General features: G+C 31.6%; 13 protein-coding genes and 1 pseudogene across 14 annotated transcripts, besides 5 other annotated features; 5 read left to right on the plus strand and 9 right to left on the minus strand.

The window, feature by feature from the left end:
• Positions 1-14,081: part of a mobile genetic element that runs on past the window's edge.
• TVAGG3_0795860 (uncharacterized protein) lies at positions 82-555 on the plus strand (the record flags this gene model as incomplete). Its single annotated transcript, XM_051247139.1, has 1 exon — positions 82-555. The coding sequence occupies one exon, from the start codon at positions 82-84 to the stop codon at positions 553-555; it is 474 nt and encodes a 157-aa protein (XP_051082614.1).
• Positions 660-1,487, minus strand: TVAGG3_0795870 (KilA, N-terminal/APSES-type HTH, DNA-binding family; the record flags this gene model as incomplete). The annotated part of the gene is made up of 1 exon (XM_051247140.1): positions 660-1,487. The coding sequence occupies one exon, from the start codon at positions 1,485-1,487 to the stop codon at positions 660-662; it is 828 nt and encodes a 275-aa protein (XP_051082615.1).
• On the minus strand, positions 2,569-3,126 carry TVAGG3_0795880 (organellar and viral DNA polymerase type B; the record flags this gene model as incomplete). The annotated part of the gene is made up of 1 exon (XM_051247141.1): positions 2,569-3,126. The coding sequence occupies one exon, from the start codon at positions 3,124-3,126 to the stop codon at positions 2,569-2,571; it is 558 nt and encodes a 185-aa protein (XP_051082616.1).
• TVAGG3_0795890 lies at positions 3,701-4,370 on the minus strand (annotated as a pseudogene). The gene has a single exon. A coding segment is annotated over exon 1 (670 nt).
• Positions 4,546-5,031, minus strand: TVAGG3_0795900 (integrase core domain containing protein family; the record flags this gene model as incomplete). Its single annotated transcript, XM_051247142.1, has 1 exon — positions 4,546-5,031. The coding sequence occupies one exon, from the start codon at positions 5,029-5,031 to the stop codon at positions 4,546-4,548; it is 486 nt and encodes a 161-aa protein (XP_051082617.1).
• Positions 5,047-5,631, minus strand: TVAGG3_0795910 (integrase core domain containing protein family; the record flags this gene model as incomplete). Its single annotated transcript, XM_051247143.1, has 1 exon — positions 5,047-5,631. The coding sequence occupies one exon, from the start codon at positions 5,629-5,631 to the stop codon at positions 5,047-5,049; it is 585 nt and encodes a 194-aa protein (XP_051082618.1).
• TVAGG3_0795920 (keratin-associated protein family) lies at positions 5,672-6,061 on the minus strand (the record flags this gene model as incomplete). Its single annotated transcript, XM_051247144.1, has 1 exon — positions 5,672-6,061. One exon carries the CDS (start codon positions 6,059-6,061, stop codon positions 5,672-5,674), a length of 390 nt encoding a protein of 129 aa, XP_051082619.1.
• TVAGG3_0795930 (uncharacterized protein) lies at positions 7,157-8,008 on the minus strand (the record flags this gene model as incomplete). Its single annotated transcript, XM_051247145.1, has 1 exon — positions 7,157-8,008. A coding segment is annotated over one exon (852 nt), but the record flags the coding sequence as incomplete, so codon positions are not given.
• On the minus strand, positions 9,668-10,282 carry TVAGG3_0795940 (uncharacterized protein; the record flags this gene model as incomplete). The annotated part of the gene is made up of 1 exon (XM_051247146.1): positions 9,668-10,282. One exon carries the CDS (start codon positions 10,280-10,282, stop codon positions 9,668-9,670), a length of 615 nt encoding a protein of 204 aa, XP_051082621.1.
• Positions 12,171-12,491, plus strand: TVAGG3_0795950 (uncharacterized protein; the record flags this gene model as incomplete). Its single annotated transcript, XM_051247147.1, has 1 exon — positions 12,171-12,491. One exon carries the CDS (start codon positions 12,171-12,173, stop codon positions 12,489-12,491), a length of 321 nt encoding a protein of 106 aa, XP_051082622.1.
• On the plus strand, positions 12,999-13,232 carry TVAGG3_0795960 (protein of unknown function, DUF4107 family; the record flags this gene model as incomplete). The annotated part of the gene is made up of 1 exon (XM_001293688.1): positions 12,999-13,232. One exon carries the CDS (start codon positions 12,999-13,001, stop codon positions 13,230-13,232), a length of 234 nt encoding a protein of 77 aa, XP_001293689.1.
• TVAGG3_0795970 (uncharacterized protein) lies at positions 13,377-13,811 on the minus strand (the record flags this gene model as incomplete). The annotated part of the gene is made up of 1 exon (XM_001293689.1): positions 13,377-13,811. One exon carries the CDS (start codon positions 13,809-13,811, stop codon positions 13,377-13,379), a length of 435 nt encoding a protein of 144 aa, XP_001293690.1.
• Positions 14,082-14,181: 100 nt separating the features above from the next.
• Positions 14,182-14,574, plus strand: TVAGG3_0795980 (cysteine proteinases family; the record flags this gene model as incomplete). Its single annotated transcript, XM_001293690.1, has 1 exon — positions 14,182-14,574. One exon carries the CDS (start codon positions 14,182-14,184, stop codon positions 14,572-14,574), a length of 393 nt encoding a protein of 130 aa, XP_001293691.1.
• Positions 14,575-16,438: 1,864 nt separating this feature from the next.
• Positions 16,439-17,479: a mobile genetic element.
• Positions 17,480-18,088: 609 nt separating this feature from the next.
• TVAGG3_0796000 (uncharacterized protein) lies at positions 18,089-18,790 on the plus strand (the record flags this gene model as incomplete). The annotated part of the gene is made up of 1 exon (XM_001295201.1): positions 18,110-18,610. The coding sequence occupies one exon, from the start codon at positions 18,110-18,112 to the stop codon at positions 18,608-18,610; it is 501 nt and encodes a 166-aa protein (XP_001295202.1).
• Positions 18,791-18,889: 99 nt separating this feature from the next.
• Positions 18,890-19,725: a mobile genetic element.
• Positions 19,726-20,089: 364 nt separating this feature from the next.
• Positions 20,090-21,061: a mobile genetic element.
• Positions 21,062-21,821: 760 nt separating this feature from the next.
• Positions 21,822-22,662: a mobile genetic element.
• Positions 22,663-24,215: the final 1,553 nt, after the last annotated feature.

Genomic DNA, 24,215 nt, shown 5'->3' on the forward strand with positions numbered 1-24,215 from the left:
GGAAATAAAAAATATTTTTTGAAAAAATTAGATTAGATTTTTTAAAGTTATTTTTCAAAATAATTTAATATTTTTATTTTAATGAAACACATGCAAGATTGCAAGTTCTTTTCATACAATGCTCTCGCTACTGCCATCAAGAATGAGTTCAATGGTTCTGCAAACGTTAATGTTATCTTTAACAAGAAGTTTGTGAAAGAATCTAAGTTCGGTCAGTATGTCAGACCATTAGCTATTGTCATTGACCGCAAACGTTATACTTCACAAGAGTTAGCAGTAGTTTTGAAACAAAAGGGTTTCTTCGTGAATGTCAAAGATACTCATTATACTGTTATAAAGAACTCCAACATTGACTTCTTCAGTATTGCTATGAATCTTTCCGAACAGAAAGAATATAAGAAGGGTGAAACAAATGTGAAATATTATCCTTCATCTCTGAAGACAATAACGAACAAAGATGTTATACAGAAATTCTTACCAAAGGTTGAAGAAGCTTCAATTGACATTGACGAAGGAAGTGAAATGGTTGAAGAAATTGACCCTGAAGCTATTTAAGCAAAAATATATTTTTGGTGAAGAGGTGAGATGTCACCTGTTTTTTCACCTCATTCTCTCTTCGTTAATGTTGTCGTGACTTCTTCGTTAATGTTGTCGTGACTTCATTCTTCCTCTTTGAAGTTGTCAAAATACTCTGTTATTTTTTCCTTCAGTAATGTTAAGTCTTCTTTGAAGGTAAGTATTGTGCAACCTTTGATGTCATAGTGTGTTTGAGGAAGAGTATTTTTGACAATTTCCTTTATTTGCTCATTCGGTGTCATTGAAATCGGTAAGTTTTCACGATAGAACCAGTTTCTGTCAGATTTATATATTTTAGCAAGGTCGTAAAAGCTTTTGTTGTTTCTTCTGACTAAATGCAACATAACCATATCTCTGTCTTCTTCATTTTCCATCTCTTCAGCGTAAATCATATACTTATAACTCTTTTCCTTTCCTTTTGGTACCGAACGTGGTATTCTTTTCTGAATGCTTTTGTCTTTTGCTTCAATGACTTCATCTTTTGCTTGAAGTTTCTTTTCCATCTGTTCGCGTTCTGCTTTATATAGTTCATCTAACATCATGAAAATATAACAAGCATAACGAGGTGAAGCCCACATTGCTACAGCGTTTACTAAAAGTCTATGAACATAATAACCTTTCAAACCAGGTGCCAAATTCTTGCGATTTTCGTACGGAATCTCTTCCCTCGGTTTTCCGAGGGAAGCAATCATATGAGGAAATTCTTCTAAAAGTTCTTTTGTCTGTTGGTTTTCAAACCAATGATATGCTTGCTTTGTAGAACGAAGAGCGTTCATTATACTTTGCATTTGGTACATGTCGTCTTTGACAGAACGAATGAGTCTCAATTGTTTGTTATACTGTATGTATTCGTATTCTTCATTAATGGCTTCATGAACGATAGCAGTTGTTGTGTTCTCTGATGTTGACATTACTGTCTTTACATACAAAATAAAAAAAATAAATAAAAATAAAATTAGCGTTATTTTTTCTGAGATAAACACTATTTCTTCACAACATTAAATTTTATCCTGTATGAAATGACTTTAAAAAGATTATTGACTGACTTCGAATACTATCTCATTGACGCACTGACAGACCCTCAAAACTGTGTTGAAAGTTCTTTAAGCTTTAAGATTGAAGGTACGACGCATTTTGTCTTCACTTACGTATTGAAAGAATATGACCATTATCATAACGAAGTGAATCAAACACTAATAAAATTTGTAGATAAAAAATTGGTTAACAATGAATATTTTAAACGTGAAGACCCAAACACTGCTGGAGATGATGAAGAATACAGACAAGTTATTGAAAAAAATAACGCAAGATTAGATGCAATAGAAAAGAATTTTAATGAATGTCTTACAAACACGTATGAATATCTTATGCGGTGGGAAGCTAGATGGAAATAAATTTACGTCAAATATGCAATTTATAAAATCTTATGTCGACAGGCTACGTAGCACAGTGGTCTAAGGTGGTGTTATGGAGGGGTCAGGGTCTGTGGTTCGAACCGCGACAGCGCCGTATTTTCTTATTTTCTTTGTTTGTCTTGTTTGTCGTGAATAAAAAGTGTCATAAAAGTGCTCTATCTTCCACGGGAATAAATAAAAATTTACTTTATTTCTTCTTTATTTCTTTGTTCCCGTGGAAGAAGGGTTTTGCTGTTTTTTCTGTTTTTTCTCAGCCGAAATCAATGATTTTTTCATTTTTGGAATCCTTAGCGAATGAGGAATCTTTTCTCTCGTGGAAGCTTTGACCTAAAATATAATTTAGGTGAAGAGGTGACATCTCACCTGTTTTTTCACCTGTTTTCTCACCCTAGTTATTTTATAAACGTTTCACATGGTAAACGTTATTTTTTTAAATTTTGTGAAAACTCAACGGTTTGACACAAGCCCTAAAAATTATTTTACTCAGAATTTTGTTGCTAAATTCAGTAAAAATAATGTTTAGGTGAAGAGGTGAGATGTCACCTGTTTTTTCACCTGTTTTCTCACCCTAGTTATTTTATAAGCGTTTTACATGAATTGTACGATGTATATTTGAAATCCTAAACAATTTCGTAGCTTCTATTTCTTCGCTGAGGATATCAAAAGTTTTAACAATGCCGAAAGTCTCTTTATATTTCTTCTTGACGTCAGATAGAAGGAAATCTTCTACTGTTGGATAGTTTTTGTTCAGAAATGCTAACATGTCCATTTTATCTTCTGCTGGTTTCTCTACTTCTTTCTTTAAGTCAGCATAGTCGTTTCGCATTCTTTCTATCTCTTTGACGGAGTAGTTATATTTCCTAATTGCTGCTTTACATTTAGAACATTGCGGATTCATTTTTGCGTTATATTCTGAAACCTTACCTGCTAAAACAACTAAGGCGTCAATGGTTTTCTTTAACTCAAAAGCAGTTGGTCTTATCTGTTCGTTCCATATTTTACCTCTTCTATCTTTATCTCTTATCTGCCATACACATTCAGCAACTAACGAAACAAAGTTATCGTAGGTCTTAAACTCCCCGGATTTATATATGTCAGAAACATTCTTATATACCATGTCGCAATCTTTGTCCATAACCTTATGGTTGCAATGAAATCCTAGAAACTCATAGTTTACCTTTCGAATGAACTTCTTTATTTCTACTGAGTCAGTTGGTTTCACTTCTATTTCATCGAATTCAGGAATAGTTAGTTTTTGATGCTGAATTTCAGGTAGTTTAGGTAAATGGTCAATAATGTCCTGCATTTCATAAAGATACTGTTCATTTGTTTCATCTTTCGCACTACAGTCTAAATTACTTGTTAAAAGTTCTTGCTTTATCTTCTGGATTTTTGTTTCGAAAGTATATGAAGAAGGAATGAAGCTTTTCATCTCTACTAACATAGATGTTGGATTCATGACTAACGAGTTTGGTGAAGTTGTTGTGGACAGAGTCCCGCCGTTCGCGGCTTGAATTGTTGTTGTGCCGATTGTTGAAATCATATCTTTTATACAAAATAAAAAAATAAATAAAAATAAAATTAGCGTTATTTTTATTTCGGGAAAATTCATGAAAATTCAAGAGGTGAAAAATTAGGTGAAAAAACAGGTGACATCTCACCACTTCACCTAAACATTATTTTTGGTGAATTCAATAAAAATAAATGGTTCATTTACTCACAATATTTTTGTACAAAACGACCCCAAACTTTTAACTTCTTTTCTGCAGCTTCAAATGCTATCTTAGCGAGTTCATATTCTCTAAATTCTCTCTTTAAATCTTCTTGTTCCCATTGGTCTAGTTCGTATGGAGAATCTCTATAACCATAATATATCTCACGTTCATGTTCTAATTGTTTTTCACACATTTTTCCAACTTCTTCTTCGAACAAAGGTTTAGCATTCTCCACTGTATCTTCGAGTTCTTCTTCATCTAACTTCTCATGAACTTTCTTGTCTATGGAGTCCATAATATCTTTGACATAAAATGCATACTTTACAGAGCACCATTCAGCAACAAAATGAACGAGGTCAGCATGTATGTAAATACCTTTGAATTCATTCATAACGCCCTTAGTAAGCTCATAAAATGCTTGTTTTGAGGTCGAGCCACTTTTGGCTCCACCGTATTCGTTCATCCAAAACTCAAGAATTTCCTGCATTTTAGTACTATTGAGAAATCTGTTTAAATGGTTTAACCTTCCCGCTTCTCTTGCCATCTTTGTTGCATTAATGTAACCATCCTTGTCTCTACGTAAGACTTCAATACCGTTATAAGTGCCTTTTGTGAATGTTTCACCATTAGATTTGTTCGTGAATGTTTTTGCTTCGACTGACATTTCTGTTCTTACATACAAAATAAAAAAATAAATAAAAATAAAATTAGCGTTATTTTTGGTCTTTTGTGAAAATTCATGAAAATTCAAGAGGTGAAAAATTAGGTGAGAAAACGGGTGAAATCTCACCACTTCACCTAAACATTATTTTTGTCTGATTTACATCTAATGAAAAAGTTTAGAAGAATTTTCTTATTCTTTCTGGCATGTTTTTATCTTTCCAGTACTCCCGCTCTAATGGTCCCAGATGAGTTGGTTTAGATTCTCTCAAGTTCTTAGATGGTATAACATCTTCAACGCCTCCTTCATATCTTACTTTATAAGTGTCATCGTTTGTGTTATAGCCAAGTATTTCAATAACCACTCCTCGCTTTGCTTCGTCAATGGTTTCAGCAAGTTTGCCATTACTACTTTCGACTAATTTATGTCGAGGGTAAAATGCTATGGAGTCGTCAGCAGCTTTTATAAGATATCCATTACCTTGCGTAGAGTCTACGATATAATAATTTCGACTTAACCTTAAACGTTTCTTTGTCAATGGTTTGTCGTCAAGAACTACACGAACTTTTGTACCAGGAATGAGAGTAAATTGTGTTGAATTTCTGATATTTTGTGTTTGGCTTCGTTTCTTTTGTATATACTTTTCTTCTTGTTGTTGTGTCATTGAATTTGGTGTATGTCATGTTGTAGAATGTGTTGAGGAATTATATACTTCGAGAAAATGTTTCATTGTTTCTTCGGTAAAGTCTCGCTCTTGATTTAAATCTCTGAGCGTTCTTATGAAGCGGTTTATGATGCCGAGTATGTTATGGTTATGGTCTTCAGTAGTGTAGTGAGTTATGTTATGCTTAATGAGAAATTCTGTGATTTCGTTGCTGAGGTATGCACTGTCTTGGTCTGATGTTAAAGTACTTGGGTTATGTTCTGCTACAAACTTTTGTAAAACTCTTAACACTTCACGAGTTCCTTTATTTCTCATTATATACGCATATGCTTTACGAGTGTTAACATTTATGAAGATGAGGAATGGTTTATGTCCTCCTTTTCTGCTTTGAATGAGAGTGTCAAATTGGTATGCGTCAGGAGTGTTGGAGTAAATTGGTAAAAAGTAGTCGTAAGGATTTATTTTTGTTTGATGTACAACATTTTTGTCAAAGAACCTTTTCACTTCAGCTCTGTTAGTAAATCCCCGACTCTTTGCAGCTTCATTGAACTTCTTAAATGACCTCCATGGATGTTGTTCGAATACTTCTTTCAAGCTCATTTATGTAAAGTTAAAGAGTTTATTCTAGGCTCAAGCGCGTTCATTGAACTCTATACCATGCGAATACAGTCATAAATGGTGGCATATAATCTTCACCCGAGCCTGTTGGATTTGTTGTGAAAGTGTGTGAATGATTTCCTCCCGGTTCAGTTTGTCGAAAAGTCTTTTTTGCTGCATTGTTATAAGATGGAGATAAAACGTCATTGCCAGCTTCATACTCTGAGTTGTATAATGGATGGTCTCTTAATGAGTGGATATGGTCGCCAGAAAAGTTTGTAGTTCCTGTATGAGTGTGTGGTGGAAGGTTTGCTTCTTTAATTTTCTTCGAACCTCCTGTTTGCTTTGAAGAGTTAGCACAGTATAAGAATTTGTCTACAATCTGCTGCCATGTACCAAAACCTAAAACTGTTGCTGGATTTGTTGAGTTCATTGACGTATAAATAGAGCCTATAGGATATAATGTTTGAAGAATCTGAGTCTTTAATGTTTGAAGCTCTGTTTTGTCTGCTTTCTTGTCATATAAATCTTGAGCAGTGAATTTAATATTATGTTCATCCTTCATGACATAAACATCTTTACATCTAATGTTTCTCATCGTCGTTATGTCGTCATCCGATGTTAAACCTTGTGGAAAGTTAGGAGGTTTACAATATATTGCATCCCCACCAGTTTCTTCAACCGTTCCTTCAATACTTTCTATACCAACAGTTGTGAAGAAATCATGTGTATGGTTCTTATCTGCTTTCTTATCTAACATTGCTGGTAGTTCATATGCTTCAAAGTTTCTGGCATGACCTTCGATATTCATACATTTGTTATTTAAGGAGTTTAGTGTATCTTTTACGCTTGTACTTGGATTCTCTAAAGGTGCACTTGAACCAAGGGTATAGTTCAATATTATGTCGTCTGCTCTAACAGTAGTGAAGGATTTATGTGTATGGTTCTTGTCAGCTTTACTGTCTAAAGAAGTTTGAAGTTCATTTATATCGGAGATGTTGTGTTTATGAGATTTCAAAACTTTGTTCATTGCTTCGAGTTCAACTTTGTCAGCTTTACTTTTAATAGCATCTTCAAACGTTATTTTTGCCTTAACTCTTAACATAAATCTTGGTTCAACTAATACACCGTTAACAGAGAAAGTAGAGGCATAAATTTCATCGTTATAACTAAATGCTTCTTGTGCTTTACCTGTGTCATACTGTACAGTACAGCTTATGTCATAACCTTTAGCACGAATGTATTTATATCTTCTTTCATTAACATTTTTTGTCTTCGCTTCATCACTTCGTGTTAAATATCCATGGTAGTCCGTTATAATCTGTTCGTCTGAAGTTATATAATGAACGTGGTTTTTATCTGCTTTTTCGGCTAATTTCTCATTAACATCATTCACTTCTAATTCAACTCTTCCGCCAGAACTCTTATTATCATTAATCTTTTTCATTAATTCGGTAATTACGTCATAAAGACTATATTCTGTTTTCGGTTTTGTAAATAATGAGTCAAAATTTCTTTTCATCATTACATCGCTGACATTAATGATATCACCAATTCCTTTTTCATTTATTCTCTTCATTAGTTCTGCAATAATGACGAATATATAATCTGTTAATTTATTCTCTTCATCGAGGGTTATAGAATGTTTTGAAATTGAATCATTAACTCCTCTAAATAAATCAATAACTTCAGGATACACGTTTTTAATGTCTCGAATAACCCGACCAGTATCCTCGCCACTATGTGGCTCTGAGCCCGTTGGGCTCTGTTGTTCATGTTCTTCGTTCCCGTCGTTACGTGGTTTTATATCTCTAACCATCATCAACGCAGCCATAACCGGAGGGTTTGTTGCTACCTGTTCGAAAATCCGTCCGTTATGTATGGTATATCTAAATAATTTCTTTGTGTTTGTTAAAACATTTGAAACAAGTCTTTTAAAACCATCTACAAAATTTCCTGTTTCACCTAATGTTCTTGCAGCATTTACAAGCTCACCCATTCCCGCTTTTGACCCCAAAAACGTCCATATTGCATTTATTTCACTCTGTATAGTTGTCCATTCAGCGAAACTAACACCCGCATTCGCTAAGCTGAAAATGAAATTCAGTGGATCGAACTTAATTCCACCTTCTTTTTCAATTTCAACGAACTCACTAACATGAGATTTTAAATATTCTTTCGTTAAAATTGTTTTCCCCGATGTTATGTCATTAACGAAACTATCACCGTCAAAAGTTAACGAATTCAATTTCGTCGTTGATGCTTTTATTTCATACACCGCTTTATCGATAGTTTTTGGCTCACCTTCTTTAGAAGCATATGAAACATTAATGAATGAATTATATGTATTCGTGAATGAATTAAAATCAATGATTTTCATTAATGACGCCTTTAATGATTCATTAACTGTTGAATCCCTTAAAACAATTAATGAACTGTCCTTTATGAAAGGTACCCTGCAAACTGTCGAGTTTGGATCAAATGCTGTAGTTGGTGCAGGAATATTAATGATATAAGTCATTAAATCATTAAGTGACGTAAATAATGTTGTCGTTTTTGATTTAATTTCTTTAGCATCTGTTATATATGGTAATTTTATTTCTGTAGTTTCTGAATTAAAGATATTCGCTAAAATGTTTTGTAAACTGTTTTGAACAGCTGTGTAAACCGTTGAATTCGGAACTCTTACGATTTCACCATCCTTAATAAAAGGCATTGTACATGACGTAGTGCTTGGGTCAAATCTTTCGGGATTATAATTCAACATATATTCTAACGCTTCATATACAGACCTATAAACAGTTGTGTCGTTCTTCATGACAACTTCACCATTTACAATGAATGGCATAGTGCATGGAGTTAAAATAGGGTCAAACTTTTCATAGTCCTTCCATGTTATGTATTTCTCGGTATTTCCATCACTGATAACAATATATTTGTCAGTAAGTGTGAGAGAGTATTGACCAAAATATAAACGTTTAGCTCTGTCAGCTTCATACGCATATGCAGCAATACTCATATTTTAATGAGAATAAAATGTTGTTCTATTTGCAAAGTACAGACCCAAACGAATACGGGACAGTAAAGCTACAAACAAACTTAGGTCTTCAGAATGAAGCGCTTGCTTTCAGAGTTGTTGACTTCAATACTATCGCTTCATTCGTTATAACAGATGAAACAGATTTCATGGAGCTTGAAATAGATGGAAAGAAGCACGAAATAAGATTTCACAATAATGTAGAATATAAGATGGAAACATTAGCTGGAGTGTTAAATGCGCTCATAAATACTACAATAAACAAGGAGAACGAAGAAAACTTAATGAATGTTAAACTTATTGCAGGAGTTTTGAAGTTCAGTTATGCGAAGGAGTTTAAGATAACACGAATGAGTCATAGAGTTCAATTGCTTCTGGGAGCATACCATATGACATTTCCTTTGAAAAGTTTTGACAAAACGATTGAGATGAAATCTGTTCCATACGTATGTTATGGCAATTGTTTATACATTGAGTCAAAAATAGCTAATGTCACAGGTATTTCAGGAGTTAATAGTAAAGGTTCAGTAGAATATAAGTCTTTCTGTTATGAAGTAAATTCAATGTTCATTCCAAACGTTCCTGTCATAGCAACTCATTTAGGTAAATGGGTTCGCATTAGTCCTCATAATTTGAAAGACATGCAATTCAGACTAGTTGACTTTCAAGGAGAGCCTGTAGAACTGAAGGCACCAGTGCGAATGACTGTTGAAGTAGACTTTTTAGAAAATATTAAATGCAACAGCTTACAAGAGAACTCAGAGCTAAAAATATAAAGTATGAATGTTATGTATTAGGTCATGAACTTTGGTTGTTGCTGTTTGATGAAACAAATGAGTTAGTTATGTCAGTCAAGAGAACAGAAAAAGGCGTCAAAGGCGCCGAGCGCAAAGCGCTATATTGTGTTAGTGAGAACTGCACCAAGTCAATAAGATTAGGTTTGCATTATGAAGATGAGTTCGATACTGTTGAAGAAGTTTTGGATAGATATTACAAATTGCTTTAATTTACTAAAACATATTTCAAACAAAGCTTATATTCTGTTGAAAGTTTTGTATACTCGTTCGAATATTTATACTTAAACTCAACTCCTGTAGTTCCTGGTGTTTCAATGATGCGGATGTTACCTATTTTCATGAATGGTGGCGTTTGACCACAGCATTCGATTTCAGGGTCGAGATAGTCAATGACACATTGTTTCCCTGTTATTCGTGATATAACATTTTCAAGGTCCTCCTTTGTTAGAATTATTTGGTTCTTGCTTATAAGATTTGTCAAAAGCTTCTTATCGTCTTTGAGTAAAATTGTTTGGTATAACTGAAGAAGGTAATGGTCTACGTTATCTGAAGGATTTGTTTGAACATTTGTGTAAGGGTTGTCGTTGGCTTCTCTTGAAAGAACTTGGTCCAGTGGTGGATACTCTAACTTAACATCTGATGTAGCGTTAGCGTTTGAAGCTGAGTTTAAATTCACGGATTTCAGTTCTGGTTCTTTTTCTTTCAAACACTCTGAACTATAGTTCTTTATGACAATATTGTTTGTCGTTCGTGAGTCAACATTTGATGTTGGTTCAATTGGAACATTAACGGCACCAGCTAAGATGGATTTGCTTCTCATTTCATATAGAATAAAAACCTTTTATATGTATGAAATGAACAATATACTCGACAAGGGTTTGAATGTAAAGCTAACGAATGAAAATATTGTTGAATTCACTGAGACAGGTGCTGTGTATAAAGATGTAGAACTACTGAACAAAAGAGCTAAGGGAAGAAGCAGGAACATGAACAAAGGGTGGAAGCCTATAAAAATTTATGTCAATGATGGCTCAGGAGGTTCAAACATAAAGTATGCAGAAAGTTATAGAGTTTATGCTCTCAAAGGTGAAAAGCCTTCATTTAAGAACAGCTATTCTAACACATATCCTCAAAAGCTAACGGATGGAGAAGTGGATGATATGAATGACAGCAAAAATATTAACAGAAATGGCGACAGAGATGCATGGAATTTGTTTACCATCAGTCAATTGAAGGTTAAACTTTAAAACAATGTTGGTCGTTCCCATGGAATATTTTTGACTTTAATGGTATTAGTCATGATATGAATCTCAAGGTATGAACGAGGAGAGATGAGAGACTTATATGCTTCCCAAATTTCTTCAAAAGGTAATGTTATACCTGACTGTTTCCAAATGAGTTCAATATCATAACGTGAGAAACCTTGAAAGATAACGAAGTCAGTTATGAGACGTTTTATGTTTAAAGCAAGAAAACGCCATGTTTGCATAAGTATTGCTACAGTTAAGTGGTAATGTCTGACTTTAGTAATGATGTTAGCTAATGGTGAGTCAGGCTTTGACACTAAACCTTTACTAGCGAAATCATCACAAACTAATAAAGTGTTTGATGGATATTTTTTGAAGGGGTATTTTGAAAGTTTTGATAGAATGTAGTTTGTCAGTCGTTTCATATCGTAAACTCCTGAGTATTGACGTAAGTGGTGTTTGTCAATAATTCTTTCCATCTCCTCAGAAGTCTTTTGCATTCCTGACTGTATAAATTCAACGATGGCATAATATTTCCTCTTACGTCGAATGTAACGTTGAAGAAATTCAATGAGTTCACTGTCTGGAACTTTAACGACAGAGGCTTGAACTTTTGACATAAATGTTTTCGCTGTTGAGTCCATAGAGTCTGAAGTTGCTGATATAATGATTTGGTCATAATATGAATCGTTTCCTAAACGCTCTGTTATGAGTATATGACGAATTAAATTAAATGTCTTACCTGACCCCATCTTTCCACAATAGAAATAAACGCCATTTGAACAGAACTCATAGTCCTTACTGAAAGGAAGAATGAGAGAAGAGTTAAGTTTGTCTGTAGTTTCATTCATGTCTTCATCTACGTCATGTATTAAATGCTTCATTTTATCTCCATTAAAAATGCAAGTCAGAAATATTCAGAACATAGCACCGAGTCTAACTGACAAGAGTATAAAGATATACTATGAACACGTTATGATGAAACCAACCAAAATTCAAGAAAGTCAGTATACTTATGAATATCCAAGGCACTGGGTAGAGTATGTAGGAGGTGAGAAAGCTATTGAAATAAGACAAGTTAGAAGTATTCCAGCAGGAAGGACAATATTATTGAAGAACTTTAATGTTTTGAGATATAATGATGAGACAAAGAAGCAAGATAGTTTTCCTATTGCTGTGTATGTGAACCTAGACACAGGAGATGACATGAAAGTTTTTAACACAAAGCTTCAAACGGTAGTGAGAGAACAACTGACTGCGGAAGGACACCCATTACCTTCAGAAGTTAGCATAGCATATAATTTTGAAACAAACTCAATAGATTTTAAAGTCATCTCTGCAAAGAAGTCAGGTTTTACATTTAATGAAGCAGATGTATATTCGAATGAAAACTTCAAAGCTATTGCATGGTTAGATAATGACGATTGCTTTAAGAAAATATTTAAATACAGTGACTCAAAGATGTCAATAGATGACCTTCGTGGAATGTTACCATCGACGTTTACAGTTGAAGGTTCAGCAGGATTGCTTACAAGATTGTCAATTGGTGGTATTTGGTCTCGTGAGAACATTGTTATAAAATCCAGTATAAGTGAATTTGCTGAAGAATCTATATTATGTCTTTCAAACTATATGTATTCGCCGCCGAAGCATTATAGTATAACAAACTTTGTCAGTAAGTTTAACATAAGACTTGTCGAACCTTCTTCAATGAAAGATGTTGTGCTACCTAAAGATGGAAAGGATGGACTCATTATTGAGATGATTTTAATTGCATATTAAATGAGCTTGTTCTTGAAGGTCATTCATGATGAAATAACTGTTGTAGAAGATGTTAGCAATTGTTCAGACATTTTGAAGCGAATAGATGATATAAGAAAGAAGTTTATGAAGCCGCAACGCGGCGAGGACGAAGTCCGTGAGAATGTTTATGTTTCATTGACTTTCTCCAGTAACGAGAACTTTTATGAGATAATATTGAAGAGAGATGATTTTAATATGGTGTAAATGGTAGCTTGGGCAGCTTTAGGCGCAATGGGAACAAAAGCATTAGCATTTGGAGCAAAAGCACTTGGGGCTTATGACGCAGTAAATAAAATGAGTGGAGGAAGGGTTTCAAAGACATTAGATGCAAATAAAGGAAAGATTGGAGGCTGGGTTGCAAAGAAGTTAAGATTAAATAAAATAGGACTCATAAATAAAGCATCCAATTTGGTTGCGACTGAGTCAGAAAATGCTTTAGGAAAGGACGATGAGTTTGCAAAACACGCAAAAGACTTTAATGACCAGATGAAAGGTGAAACAATGCATTTAAATAGAGTCGATGGAACTCTTCCTCCACCAGTAGTTCTTCCGTATGGTCCCTATGGAATGTATGGAAACCCTTACGAAAGACCATTTGACCCATTGACTGGTGGAAGTAACTGGTATCATTACGGACGAAGAAGAAAGACAGTCAAGCTGGAGACAGACGTGAAGAAAGCAACTAAAAAGAAACCAAGGAAAAGAGTTATAAAGCAATGAATTCAACGGGTGAAAAAAGAGGTGAAAAAAGAGGTGAGATTTCACCACTTCACCTAAATTTATTTTTGTGCTATGTTTTCATACGTGTGGGAGTGGTGATATCATTAATTTTTATATAAATGTGGGAACAAAAATAAAGCATATCTACTCAACAGGAATGAGACCCTTACTGACTATGTATTCGTTTAATGCTTGATGAAAACAATGGTACATATTATCGTATGGGTATACACAGCGTCTGTTTCCATCGTCGTCGTATATGTAGAGCTCAAATCCAGTCCAACCTTCTTTTGTACAATATGTAGCTTTATTTAAGTATGCATTTATGTAGATAAGGCAATTTTCTTCATCGCTCCAGAAATAATTTTTGTTCTTTGTTGAAATAGTTTTCGTTCCTCTGCGACCATAAGGAATGTATGCAATGAACTTTGCGTCATAAGGGATTGTAATATATTCAGGGTTTCTTTCATCGTCAATGGGTCTGTCTTTGTTAAAATGCATGTTTCTCAGTTTTACTTGAGTTTTGAATAGTTCACGGAAACGTTCTGGGAAAGAGTCATAGTAAATGTAGTCGGACATGTCTTTGTAATGAAATAAAAAATTTAAAAAAAAATAAAAATAAGGTTATTTTTTATTTAGTGAGGACGGTAGTGAATTCGTTAGTGAGTTCGTTAGTGAAGTCGTTAGTGAAATCGTTTATGTGTCAGATGGTTTTGTAAATATTTAAGGTTAAGTTGGTGTTATGGTTCTGTTGTAAAATATACGTTACTGGTTTTGTAAAGTGTCAAAACCGCTAAGTGGTGTACGGAGGCGCGCAGTGCCACAGTACACGACTTAGGGATACTAACTTACATTCCAATATCAAACTGAGACTCCTGATGAAAGCTTCTATTCGGTTTCGCTTCACATTCCTCTTGGTGCAGCAGGTATTGATCAAGGAATTAAACAAATGTGCACAGATGATTCTCATATCAATGAAATCTCAACATTCCTCTGGGTCGACGTTCAGAGGAATTGGTCTGATCCAAATGTCTTCTTTGACAAATTTGAGATCAAGAAGAACTACAAAACTCAACTCAGTGATGGAACGTATGTATTTAAGATACATTCCATTATTGCTTATCATCAAGGTCATTTCGTTGCCTTCGTCAACAAAGGAAGAGTTTGGTTCATGCTCGACGATGAAATTACTTACATCGTTCCTGATGGTTTGATCAAAGGTCTTCAAGGTGGAGATGTTGGCAGCGATTTGTGGTCATATCTTGGTGGTGTCAAATGGCTTGCAAAATGTGTCATCTATCGCAAACACAAGTTCTATGGAGCTGGTGATGATGATGATTGAAAACAGTTTAATTTTTTTTAATCTTATTATAAGGGATAATTCTCTAAATATATGATTTTTTCTTAAGTTAGTGAATATTTTTCTTGTGTGCTTTTACTTATTTAAGTATTTAGTATTATTACTTAAAAATTTTGAACATTTATTTTATAATATTGAGATTTAAAATAAACTATTGCTCGATCGTATCTTTATTTGCTCTTTTAATAAAAAATCTAACTTACTATTGATTAGATATTGATTTAAAAAAAATAATATAATAGCATAATAAAATTTCTTTATTTCCCCGTACAAAGATATAGCCGTAACAAGACATTAACGTTTGGAAAGTAAATTTGAAAAAAAGTATTATATTATAAAAGAAGTTACAAATTTTTAGAATATTTTTGTAAAATAAGAGCAAAAAGTAGAATGCAAACTCTTCGGGTACTAAAACCTGCCATTAAATTGAGATAAATAATAGATTTTGTAAAATTTTGTTGTAATTCTTGTATCAGTCTTGCCTTGAGTATGAGTTTGAGTCTACCCTTGTTTCCATATTGCCTATTCCTGTTTTAACGCGGCTATTCCTATTCCAGTTTTTGGTGCTTTTCTATGATAACCAAATCAATTTAAATTATCAAGCAGAAAATGTATGAATATTACAGGTGTCATAAATTCTTACCAATTTGGCAGTATTTGCTATATTGGGGAAGATTTGCTTATACTTATTTATGAACCTGTTCTTAAGATAAAAGATTAAATACGATGACTTTTTTAAAAATAGAAGTTTTGAAATGAAAATAAAGAGGGTTAAAAAGATGATAAAATTTGATGATGAAAATGAAAAGACCTAGAGTCGCTGGTATTAGTATGAGTGAATAAAGCATATAAATATCTTAAAAATGTTAATCGTAAATCTAATTGTTGTGAAAAGAGACCAAAATAAAGCTATTAATGAAGAATATGTGAATTATTAAATAGATATAAATGTTTAAATCAGAGAAATTGTCAATAATAGCGAATGTTGAATTCCCGTAACTAGGTTTTATAAAATTGAATTGTTGACAAAAGATGATACAAAGAATTTTAAAATATGAGTGGTGGTTGAATCAATGATATTATTTGAAGTCTATGAATGTAATATTAGAATTGAGAGTCAGATATATTCAATCTATTAAAATTGTAAAAATTTGCTGTAATCATTTGGGATAATTTCATAGAAGAAAACATAAATTATTTAATCGGGAAATACTTCATTTAATAAAAAAATGCATACAAAACTTATCTTTTTAAATCTCGATAATAAATGCATTATAATAAGAAGAATTGACCTAGTTTTTGGCATCGTTAGATTGTTAATTGTCAAAAAGTATCATATTTTATATCCGGTCATTCATCAATGAAAATGATTATATGAATGAATATAAAAGGAAAAGAAGCATTTGTAAAAATGAGATATCTCAGAAAATTGAAGTCGGAATGTCAAAAATTACAGGCTTTTTATGAAAAGAAGTAAAATCATATATTTAAGGCATTTAACATTATTCGTCATTGTGCATATGATAATTCAACTATCATTTGTTTTTTCAAAATTAACCCAAGAACGTAATAAAAATTGAAAGCTGAATTTGTAAATTTTGATGAAATTGATATAACCTCTACCTTTGTGGTCAGAAAATCTAGATTGCTGATCGTTTTCTGGATTCCTCTATATGCAAGAATCATAAATTGCTCACTCTGGTGTCTGAGTGTTTTCAATTGACCGAAAATTCTTGCCAATAATGTAAAAATATATTCATATACGCTTAAAGTTTATGGAAGATGGGTTCTGAATGAGATGATAAGTGTTACGGGTCCAATTTGTGAGAAAATAGTGATTGATTAAGGGTGCACCCGTATGTACGTTTATTTGAGAGGAGGAGGATTACCCTCTCAATTTTGAGGGATTCGTTAGTTTATTTTCTCGATGAATATGCAATAAAATTTGATTTTTACCTTATCAATATACTTCATATAATATACACATGTTCATGTAAAAACTTTTTTCCAAAATCCTCAGGAATTACGCGATTTTTGAATTTTAAGAATTTTGTTCGAATGTTTTCGAAAAAAAAATATTTTCAGAACAGCCTTAACGGCTAAGATTTAGGAACAATATTAAGTATCAAAAAGAAAGGAGGTCTGATATAGACAACATATATCGTTGAAGGTTGAAAAAATCTCTAATATTTGAGCCCAAAATTTCAAATTTTAATTTTTTGAAAAAAGAGGCCACCCGTATGTACGTTTATTTGAGAGGAGGAGGATTATATTTTTGAAAGGGTGAAAAATTATGAATATGTTAATTATATAATAATATGTATTATTATAAAAAAGAAAAAATAAAGCACGTTAAATTTTTTCTTTCTTGATTTTTTACAAAATCTACTTAGAATTATGCAAAGTATGACTAAATAATTATAAATTTCAAGTTAAATTTTAATTTTGATAAATAATTTAAATTTCAAAATATCAAGTTCAGTTCGACTATGTATGTAGTAATTCCTCAATAAAGTGCCAAAACCCTATTAAAATATATGAAAATTTTCAACATTTTAATGTTTTTATTTAAAAATTTGATGGAATATGAGCTTCAAACAATTATTATGTAAATAAAAATAATTAAATATATGTATTTATTCGTATTACAACCGTAGTAAGTCGATTCTTCCTTTCTTCTACTGAGTTTTGAATTTGATTTCGAATTGTAAAGAGATTCAAAGGGAAAATACTAGCGGATAAAAACTAACTCCATGAAAGGGTCATAATGGAGTCAAGTTGTATTTTTTGATATTTTTTGCTTTTCGAGCCTAAATAGGTAGCAAAGATAATGCCTAAAAATAAGGTTCTAAATTCTGAAGTTTACATGATCCTCTCGTGTGCACCCTTAAGAAGGATCAAAAAAAATTGAGAGCTTCTAACAATAAAGGTATATTCAATTTATTTATAAAATATTAGAGTTTGCCATTATGATATGACTATTGTTACAAGTATTTGAAAAATATCTGAAGTATGAAATTGTAACCGCTTCCATTCCCAATTGTAATTTTATTTCATTTTGAACCGCACAGAAATATTTGATTGAGCCTTTTTAAATTATGATGGCTGATGATAGGTATGAATTTTAGAATATTTTAAATAAAAATAATCCTTGATTTCCATATATATGTGTTCGAGAAAAATCGATTGAAAATGTATTTTGTTATCATTGAATAATCGTTCTTTGAATTTGATGAAGAAATATAAAAATAATGTTTATCGGCAAAGTTGTTAATAATACATAGTACAATAAAATATTTCACAAAAGTGGATGAAATTAATTAATTCAATTGTAGTTTTGAAAAAAAAGTCTCATCACACTTTTCAATGCTCGATTTTTAAAAACTGTTTAAAAATGGAGCTTATATTGAAATAGTGTAGAGACTAAAAATTACCACAGACTATTTCAGAGGATTGAGTTGCCACTCAATCCTCTGAAAAGTCTGAGGTAATTTTCAAAATTCATTATTTATTTTCAATGTCGCAGAGAACAGTGAGCTACCTCAGCTACGCAAATCCAGCATTGAAGCATAGGAAACGGACACCCCAATGCCAGAGAGATTATGAAAAGATCCAAAGGAGAATAAAGTTCAATGGTGAAAAAGTTGAATATGTTGCATCGTATATAGACAGGTACTTTGGTTCTCATGTAACATCGATGATGCTCATATCAATTGCAAATGTAATTATTGAAAAACACAAAATTAAACTTGACAGATTAGCTCGAAGAAACAGATCTGCTCTCCTTTGTTGGTTTACGGAGAATTGGGACATCATTCACCCCTATTTAAAGCAGAAAAAATCCAAATCTGGTGACAAATCAGATGAATCTAATAACGAATTTGATGATCAAAACGGAAGATGTATCTACAAATGTGAGGAATATTGTGGATACTTCGATCCAAGCGATATTTCCCTTTTATTAAATACCCATATGGAGAATATATGCAATCAAAAAGACCATTTATCAAATTTCTGACGTAAAACCGCTTTGTTCTGAATCCTAAAAAAATTGAAAGATATATTCAAAAATTTTGTTAGATGAAAAGTAGCCCTTTTTTATCATGGCTTGTTACTGAGAATAAATGTTTTAAGATTTTAAAAATAGCAAATGTCAAAAATATCTTTTGAACTAACGCAAATTCAATTGAAAAAGCCTGTAATTTTTGATAGCATTTTTTAGACCTCTTTTTTAATAGGAAATAAGGATGCCCTTGAATTATTCAAATTAATTATACGAAATGAGAGTATTTTATTGTTATAGACCGAAAATAGATTTTTTCGGTTTTCTCTTCAAATAATTGAAAGAATGATACTATTATAGGTTTATTATATTATATAGCATATAATCATGCTATAGCCGAAAATTATAAGTTTTGAGAAGATTGAATATAACACAAATAAATTTGAATGTAAGTTAAATTGCTTGTTGTTTTTAATAGCTATTTAATGAGAAATCCAATATTGCAAAATTCAAATTGAATGATTGAAAGAACAGAAAAAGTCATTCTTTTCAATTTCGAATATGTTTCATTGTATTTATAATTATATGGCAAATAAGATATTTAAACTTGATTTTTGAAGGAAAATTCACAAAATTGAATAAATTCAAATAATTTTTATTCAAAAATAAACTAGTTATTTGAGTTTAATACCAATTATCTATTCAAACTACAAAGTTTGTAATTTAAAATATTTTGTGAGATCAGATTGAATTAATTCAAGGTTCTTTTCAATTAATATTAATGACCATATTACGCATTTTCGAACATTCTAAACCAAATATATAAAAATGGGAGAAGAATGTTAAATTTGCTAGACATGGGGGAGTTGTCTGCAAAGTTTTAGCTCTTATCTCTAACAAAAAATTAATTTTTAAAAAAATGACCGAATACGTTTCACAGCGAGAAAAAAAAAAGGCAAGATAGAATTTTCTAGACATAAAGAAGTTGTTTACCGAGTTTTAGCTCTTATCTCTAACAAAAAATTAATTTTTAAAAAAATGACCGAATACGTTTCACAGCGAGAAAAAAATAAAAGGCAAGATAGAATTTTCTAGACATAAAGAAGTTGTTTACCGAGTTTTAGCTCTTATCTCTAACAAAAAATTAATTTTTAAAAAAATGACCGAATACGTTTCACAGCGAGAAAAAAATAAAAGGCAAGATAGAATTTTCTAGACATAAAGAAGTTGTTTACCGAGTTTTAGCTCTTATCTCTAACAAAAAATTAATTTTTAAAAAAATGACCGAATACGTTTCACAGCGAGAAAAAAAATAAAACTGTACACTGATTTTCATTTTCATTTCCAGTCACTTTACTTATTATTTTTTCTTTTTTTCATTTTAATTATAAATTATTTCATAATGCGTTTATTTACGTTACCATTTTCTTTATTCTTTTGAATTCCATACTAGACACTTATAGGATATTTTGATTGTTAACGTACTTCATTAGAATGAATCCTTACAAAGGGTATGTCGATCGAATTTACCTAATTGGTATTTCCAATCAGATTGAAGAAGGTAAAATGACATGGGAAGAAGCTTGCACCCATGTTCCCATCGCCCCAACCCTTCAATCAAATGATTTCAAATATTTAGATGTTTCAAAATCTTTTTTACAAAATCAATTTAGCTTACAGAATATCCCATTGCCTAAAGGCAAGAAAGGTCGTAGGGTCAATCCCTACGACTAAATCAAAGCTCTTGCTGTGATACATGACCACTGGGCCTTTCCCTGTGGTCAAACAAAACAATGGAAACGTTTGAAATTACAACAAATTGATGTATCTTATAGAGAAGTACGCAGATACTTCAAAGAAAATCATTTCACCAAGACGCGATTAGAGCATGCCGGGCCAGAAACAGCAGTAAGATATTGGGCGCTTTCACCCAATCTTATCTGGCACGCAGATGTTCATTATTTTAGGGGTGTTCGTGGCCAGTATATTTATGGCATAATCGACGATTTTAGCCGCAAAGTCCTAGCGTGTATACAAGTACCAGATATGCTGGCAGCGACGACAGCGAACGTTGCGGCTTCCGCCTTCATTGAATTTGGCGCCCCTTATTGTTTCTGGACCGACAACGGTTCAGAAAATAGGGGCGCCTTTCAAGATCTACTTGATCTTTGGGGCGTCCAATGGCAGCATACAGACTCTCATTCTCCCTACCAAAATGGGAAGATTGAGAGATTCTGGCCGACATTGGAGCGCTGCCAAAGCATTCAGGCTATTCCTGCCTTTATTTGGGAGTACAATAATAACACACCGCATGAAGATCTCCCAATTAATCCATTAACTGGAACAAATTACACGCCAAATCAAATGTATCAGCTGAAACCGAAATACACAAATGCAGATACAGAAAGGTTGTGGCAAATATGGGATACAGATACAGGCATGACCGCTGTTGACACATTCACAGCGTAATAATAAACATAATTTTTTAATTTCATTTTTAACAAGTTTTTTTAAATGTATGTAATGAATAATTCATTAGAATATGATAATGCACATTGTAACAGAATAGAACAATCACCAAATTTTTTTTTTGAAATTAAAAAATAAAAGTAAAAAGTATAAAGTAATCTAACCAAAAAAGATATTTAAAAGAATTTTGGAAAAAACAGAATAAGGATAATGATATTATTTTAGATACACAATCGATGTACTGAAGAATAATCCGGTAAAATGATGATATAAAATTAGATTATTTTACAAGTAGCTAAAAGAATAAAACTATAATATAAAATAAATGAAGTTTAATGAAACAATAAAGGTTAAATAAATAATAAAGATTTTTATTTTATATCAGTATTGAGAAGAAGTAACAGCTGACACTTGGTAAACAACTTCTTTATGTCTAGAAAATTCTATCTTGCCTTTTATTTTTTTCTCGCTGTGAAACGTATTCGGTCATTTTTTTAAAAATTAATTTTTTGTTAGAGATAAGAGCTAAAACTCGGTAAACAACTTCTTTATGTCTAGAAAATTCTATCTTGCCTTTTTTTTTTCTCGCTGTGAAACGTATTCGGTCATTTTTTTAAAAATTAATTTTTTGTTAGAGATAAGAGCTAAAACTCGGTAAACAACTTCTTTATGTCTAGAAAATTCTATCTTGCCTTTTATTTTTTTCTCGCTGTGAAACGTATTCGGTCATTTTTTTAAAAATTAATTTTTTGTTAGAGATAAGAGCTAAAACTCGGTAAACAACTTCTTTATGTCTAGAAAATTCTATCTTGCCTTTTATTTTTTTCTCGCTGTGAAACGTATTCGGTCATTTTTTTAAAAATTAATTTTTTGTTAGAGATAAGAGCTAAAACTCGGTAAACAACTTCTTTATGTCTAGAAAATTCTATCTTGCCTTTTATTTTTTTCTCGCTGTGAAACGTATTCGGTCATTTTTTGAAAAATTAATTTTTTGTTAGAGATAAGAGCTAAAACTTTGCAGACAACTCCCCCATGTCTAGCAAATTTAACATTCTTCTCCCATTTTTATATATTTGGTTTAGAATGTTCGAAAATGCGTAATATGGTCATTAATATTAATTGAAAAGAACCTTGAATTAATTCAATCTGATCTCACAAAATATTTTAAATTACAAACTTTGTAGTTTGAATAGATAATTGGTATTAAACTCAAATAACTAGTTTATTTTTGAATAAAAATTATTTGAATTTATTCAATTTTGTGAATTTTCCTTCAAAAATCAAGTTTAAATATCTTATTTGCCATATAATTATAAATACAATGAAACATATTCGAAATTGAAAAGAATGACTTTTTCTGTTCTTTCAATCATTCAATTTGAATTTTGCAATATTGGATTTCTCATTAAATAGCTATTAAAAACAACAAGCAATTTAACTTACATTCAAATTTATTTGTGTTATATTCAATCTTCTCAAAACTTATAATTTTCGGCTATAGCATGATTATATGCTATATAATATAATAAACCTATAATAGTATCATTCTTTCAATTATTTGAAGAGAAAACCGAAAAAATTTATTTTCGGTCTATAACAATCAGAGTATTTTATCATGAATAAGTAAAATTAAATTAAATTGTTATTTAAAAAATCCTGGATATGGTTCCTTAATGATCTATAATATTTGAATTAAATGCTTGTGGGATTTATATCAAACTCATAGTTTTGATAAAAAAATTAAATAAAAAGTTGTTTTTTGGTAATTAAATGTTTTCTTACGAATTAAATCATGGATTGACATATGAATTTTGTTTCTCTTCTTTAGTGGATATTAATATCTAAAAAAAATTTTTAAAAAGTAAAAAAGTAGTTAAATGATCGGACGCCTAGCCATGTTAGGAAACATTGATTTATAAATTTGGTCTCTTCTTCACTTTGGCTTTAGGTTTTTTTGCCACAAAAAAATTGTGTTTTAAAAATGGAGAATAGTTAAATAAATGAGTATTTTATCTGTCATAGAGTTGAAGAATACGACTTTTGATTGATTGACTTTTATTTGATATAAAAACTGAAATTAAATATCAAAAATCTCATCTATTATGATTTTCGAATTGTTTCCTGCTTTGGAACGATGTACAAATGAGTTCTCTGTATGAATTTTCTCTTTAATTGTTAAACAAGCTTGTTTTGGATCAGTGAAGAAGAGATTTATAAAATCAAGATGAAATTACGGTTTTCACACAATAATTTGATTAGGTTTGTGAATAAATGAATGATGGGCCCTTTATCTTGACAATGCAATACTCTGTTAAATTAACTAAATACTCCCTTTACTGGTCTCGGGCCGGTAAATTTGGGAATATTCAATCTGCTGTTTGTTCGGACACTCTGAATTGTATAAACTAGAAAGAAAAATCAAGTAGAATAAATGTATTAAGGTTCAAAATGAAAATGAGACATCTAATTTAGTTGAATTGTTTATATTTTGAATTAATCTATTCCTCTCAATTTAATGAACCTTAACGTCAACCAATTGTTTCACTTGTATGCTTTATAACAGCTTAATTAATATCGTAATGAGAAAATAAAGTCCGAAATAAAATATAAGATGGCATTTGAAAGGCTATGAAAATTGAACATAAAGAAATCAATTCGTTAATTTCGCCCCAAACCAAGTGAATAATACTAATTAGGACCAATCAGAGAGATTTACAAGAAAGGCATGAATTAATTCTCATTTTTTCGGTTTGTATTTTTGCTCAAACTTTTCAAATTTTTGACAAAGAAGTTGAGAAGAAGATTCAGAAAAATTGGGGCTTAAATTGCGTTTGTTAAGGTATTTAATCAATAAATATCCTAATATTTGATTAGTAGATTACTATTATTCGCTTTATATCTAGCAAATAAGTCTGTCATTCAAATTTTTGTTATTAGCTAACTATCACAAAAATTAAATTGACCACAATTCTCGTAAATATTTCATTCTCAACCCTGAATTCAATACATTGGAAGGATATTGAAGCATTAATGATATATATGGAGTGGAACTAGGCTAAATTCATTATTTCCTCTTACTAATTTGAATAATAAAATCATTTTTCCAAAAATAAAGGGAATTCTTGTTTATTATAGCTGATTACAATAAGCA

This window comes from Trichomonas vaginalis, chromosome VI (assembly GCF_026262505.1).
Source record: "Trichomonas vaginalis G3 chromosome VI, whole genome shotgun sequence".
NCBI lineage: Eukaryota > Parabasalia > Trichomonadida > Trichomonadidae > Trichomonas > Trichomonas vaginalis.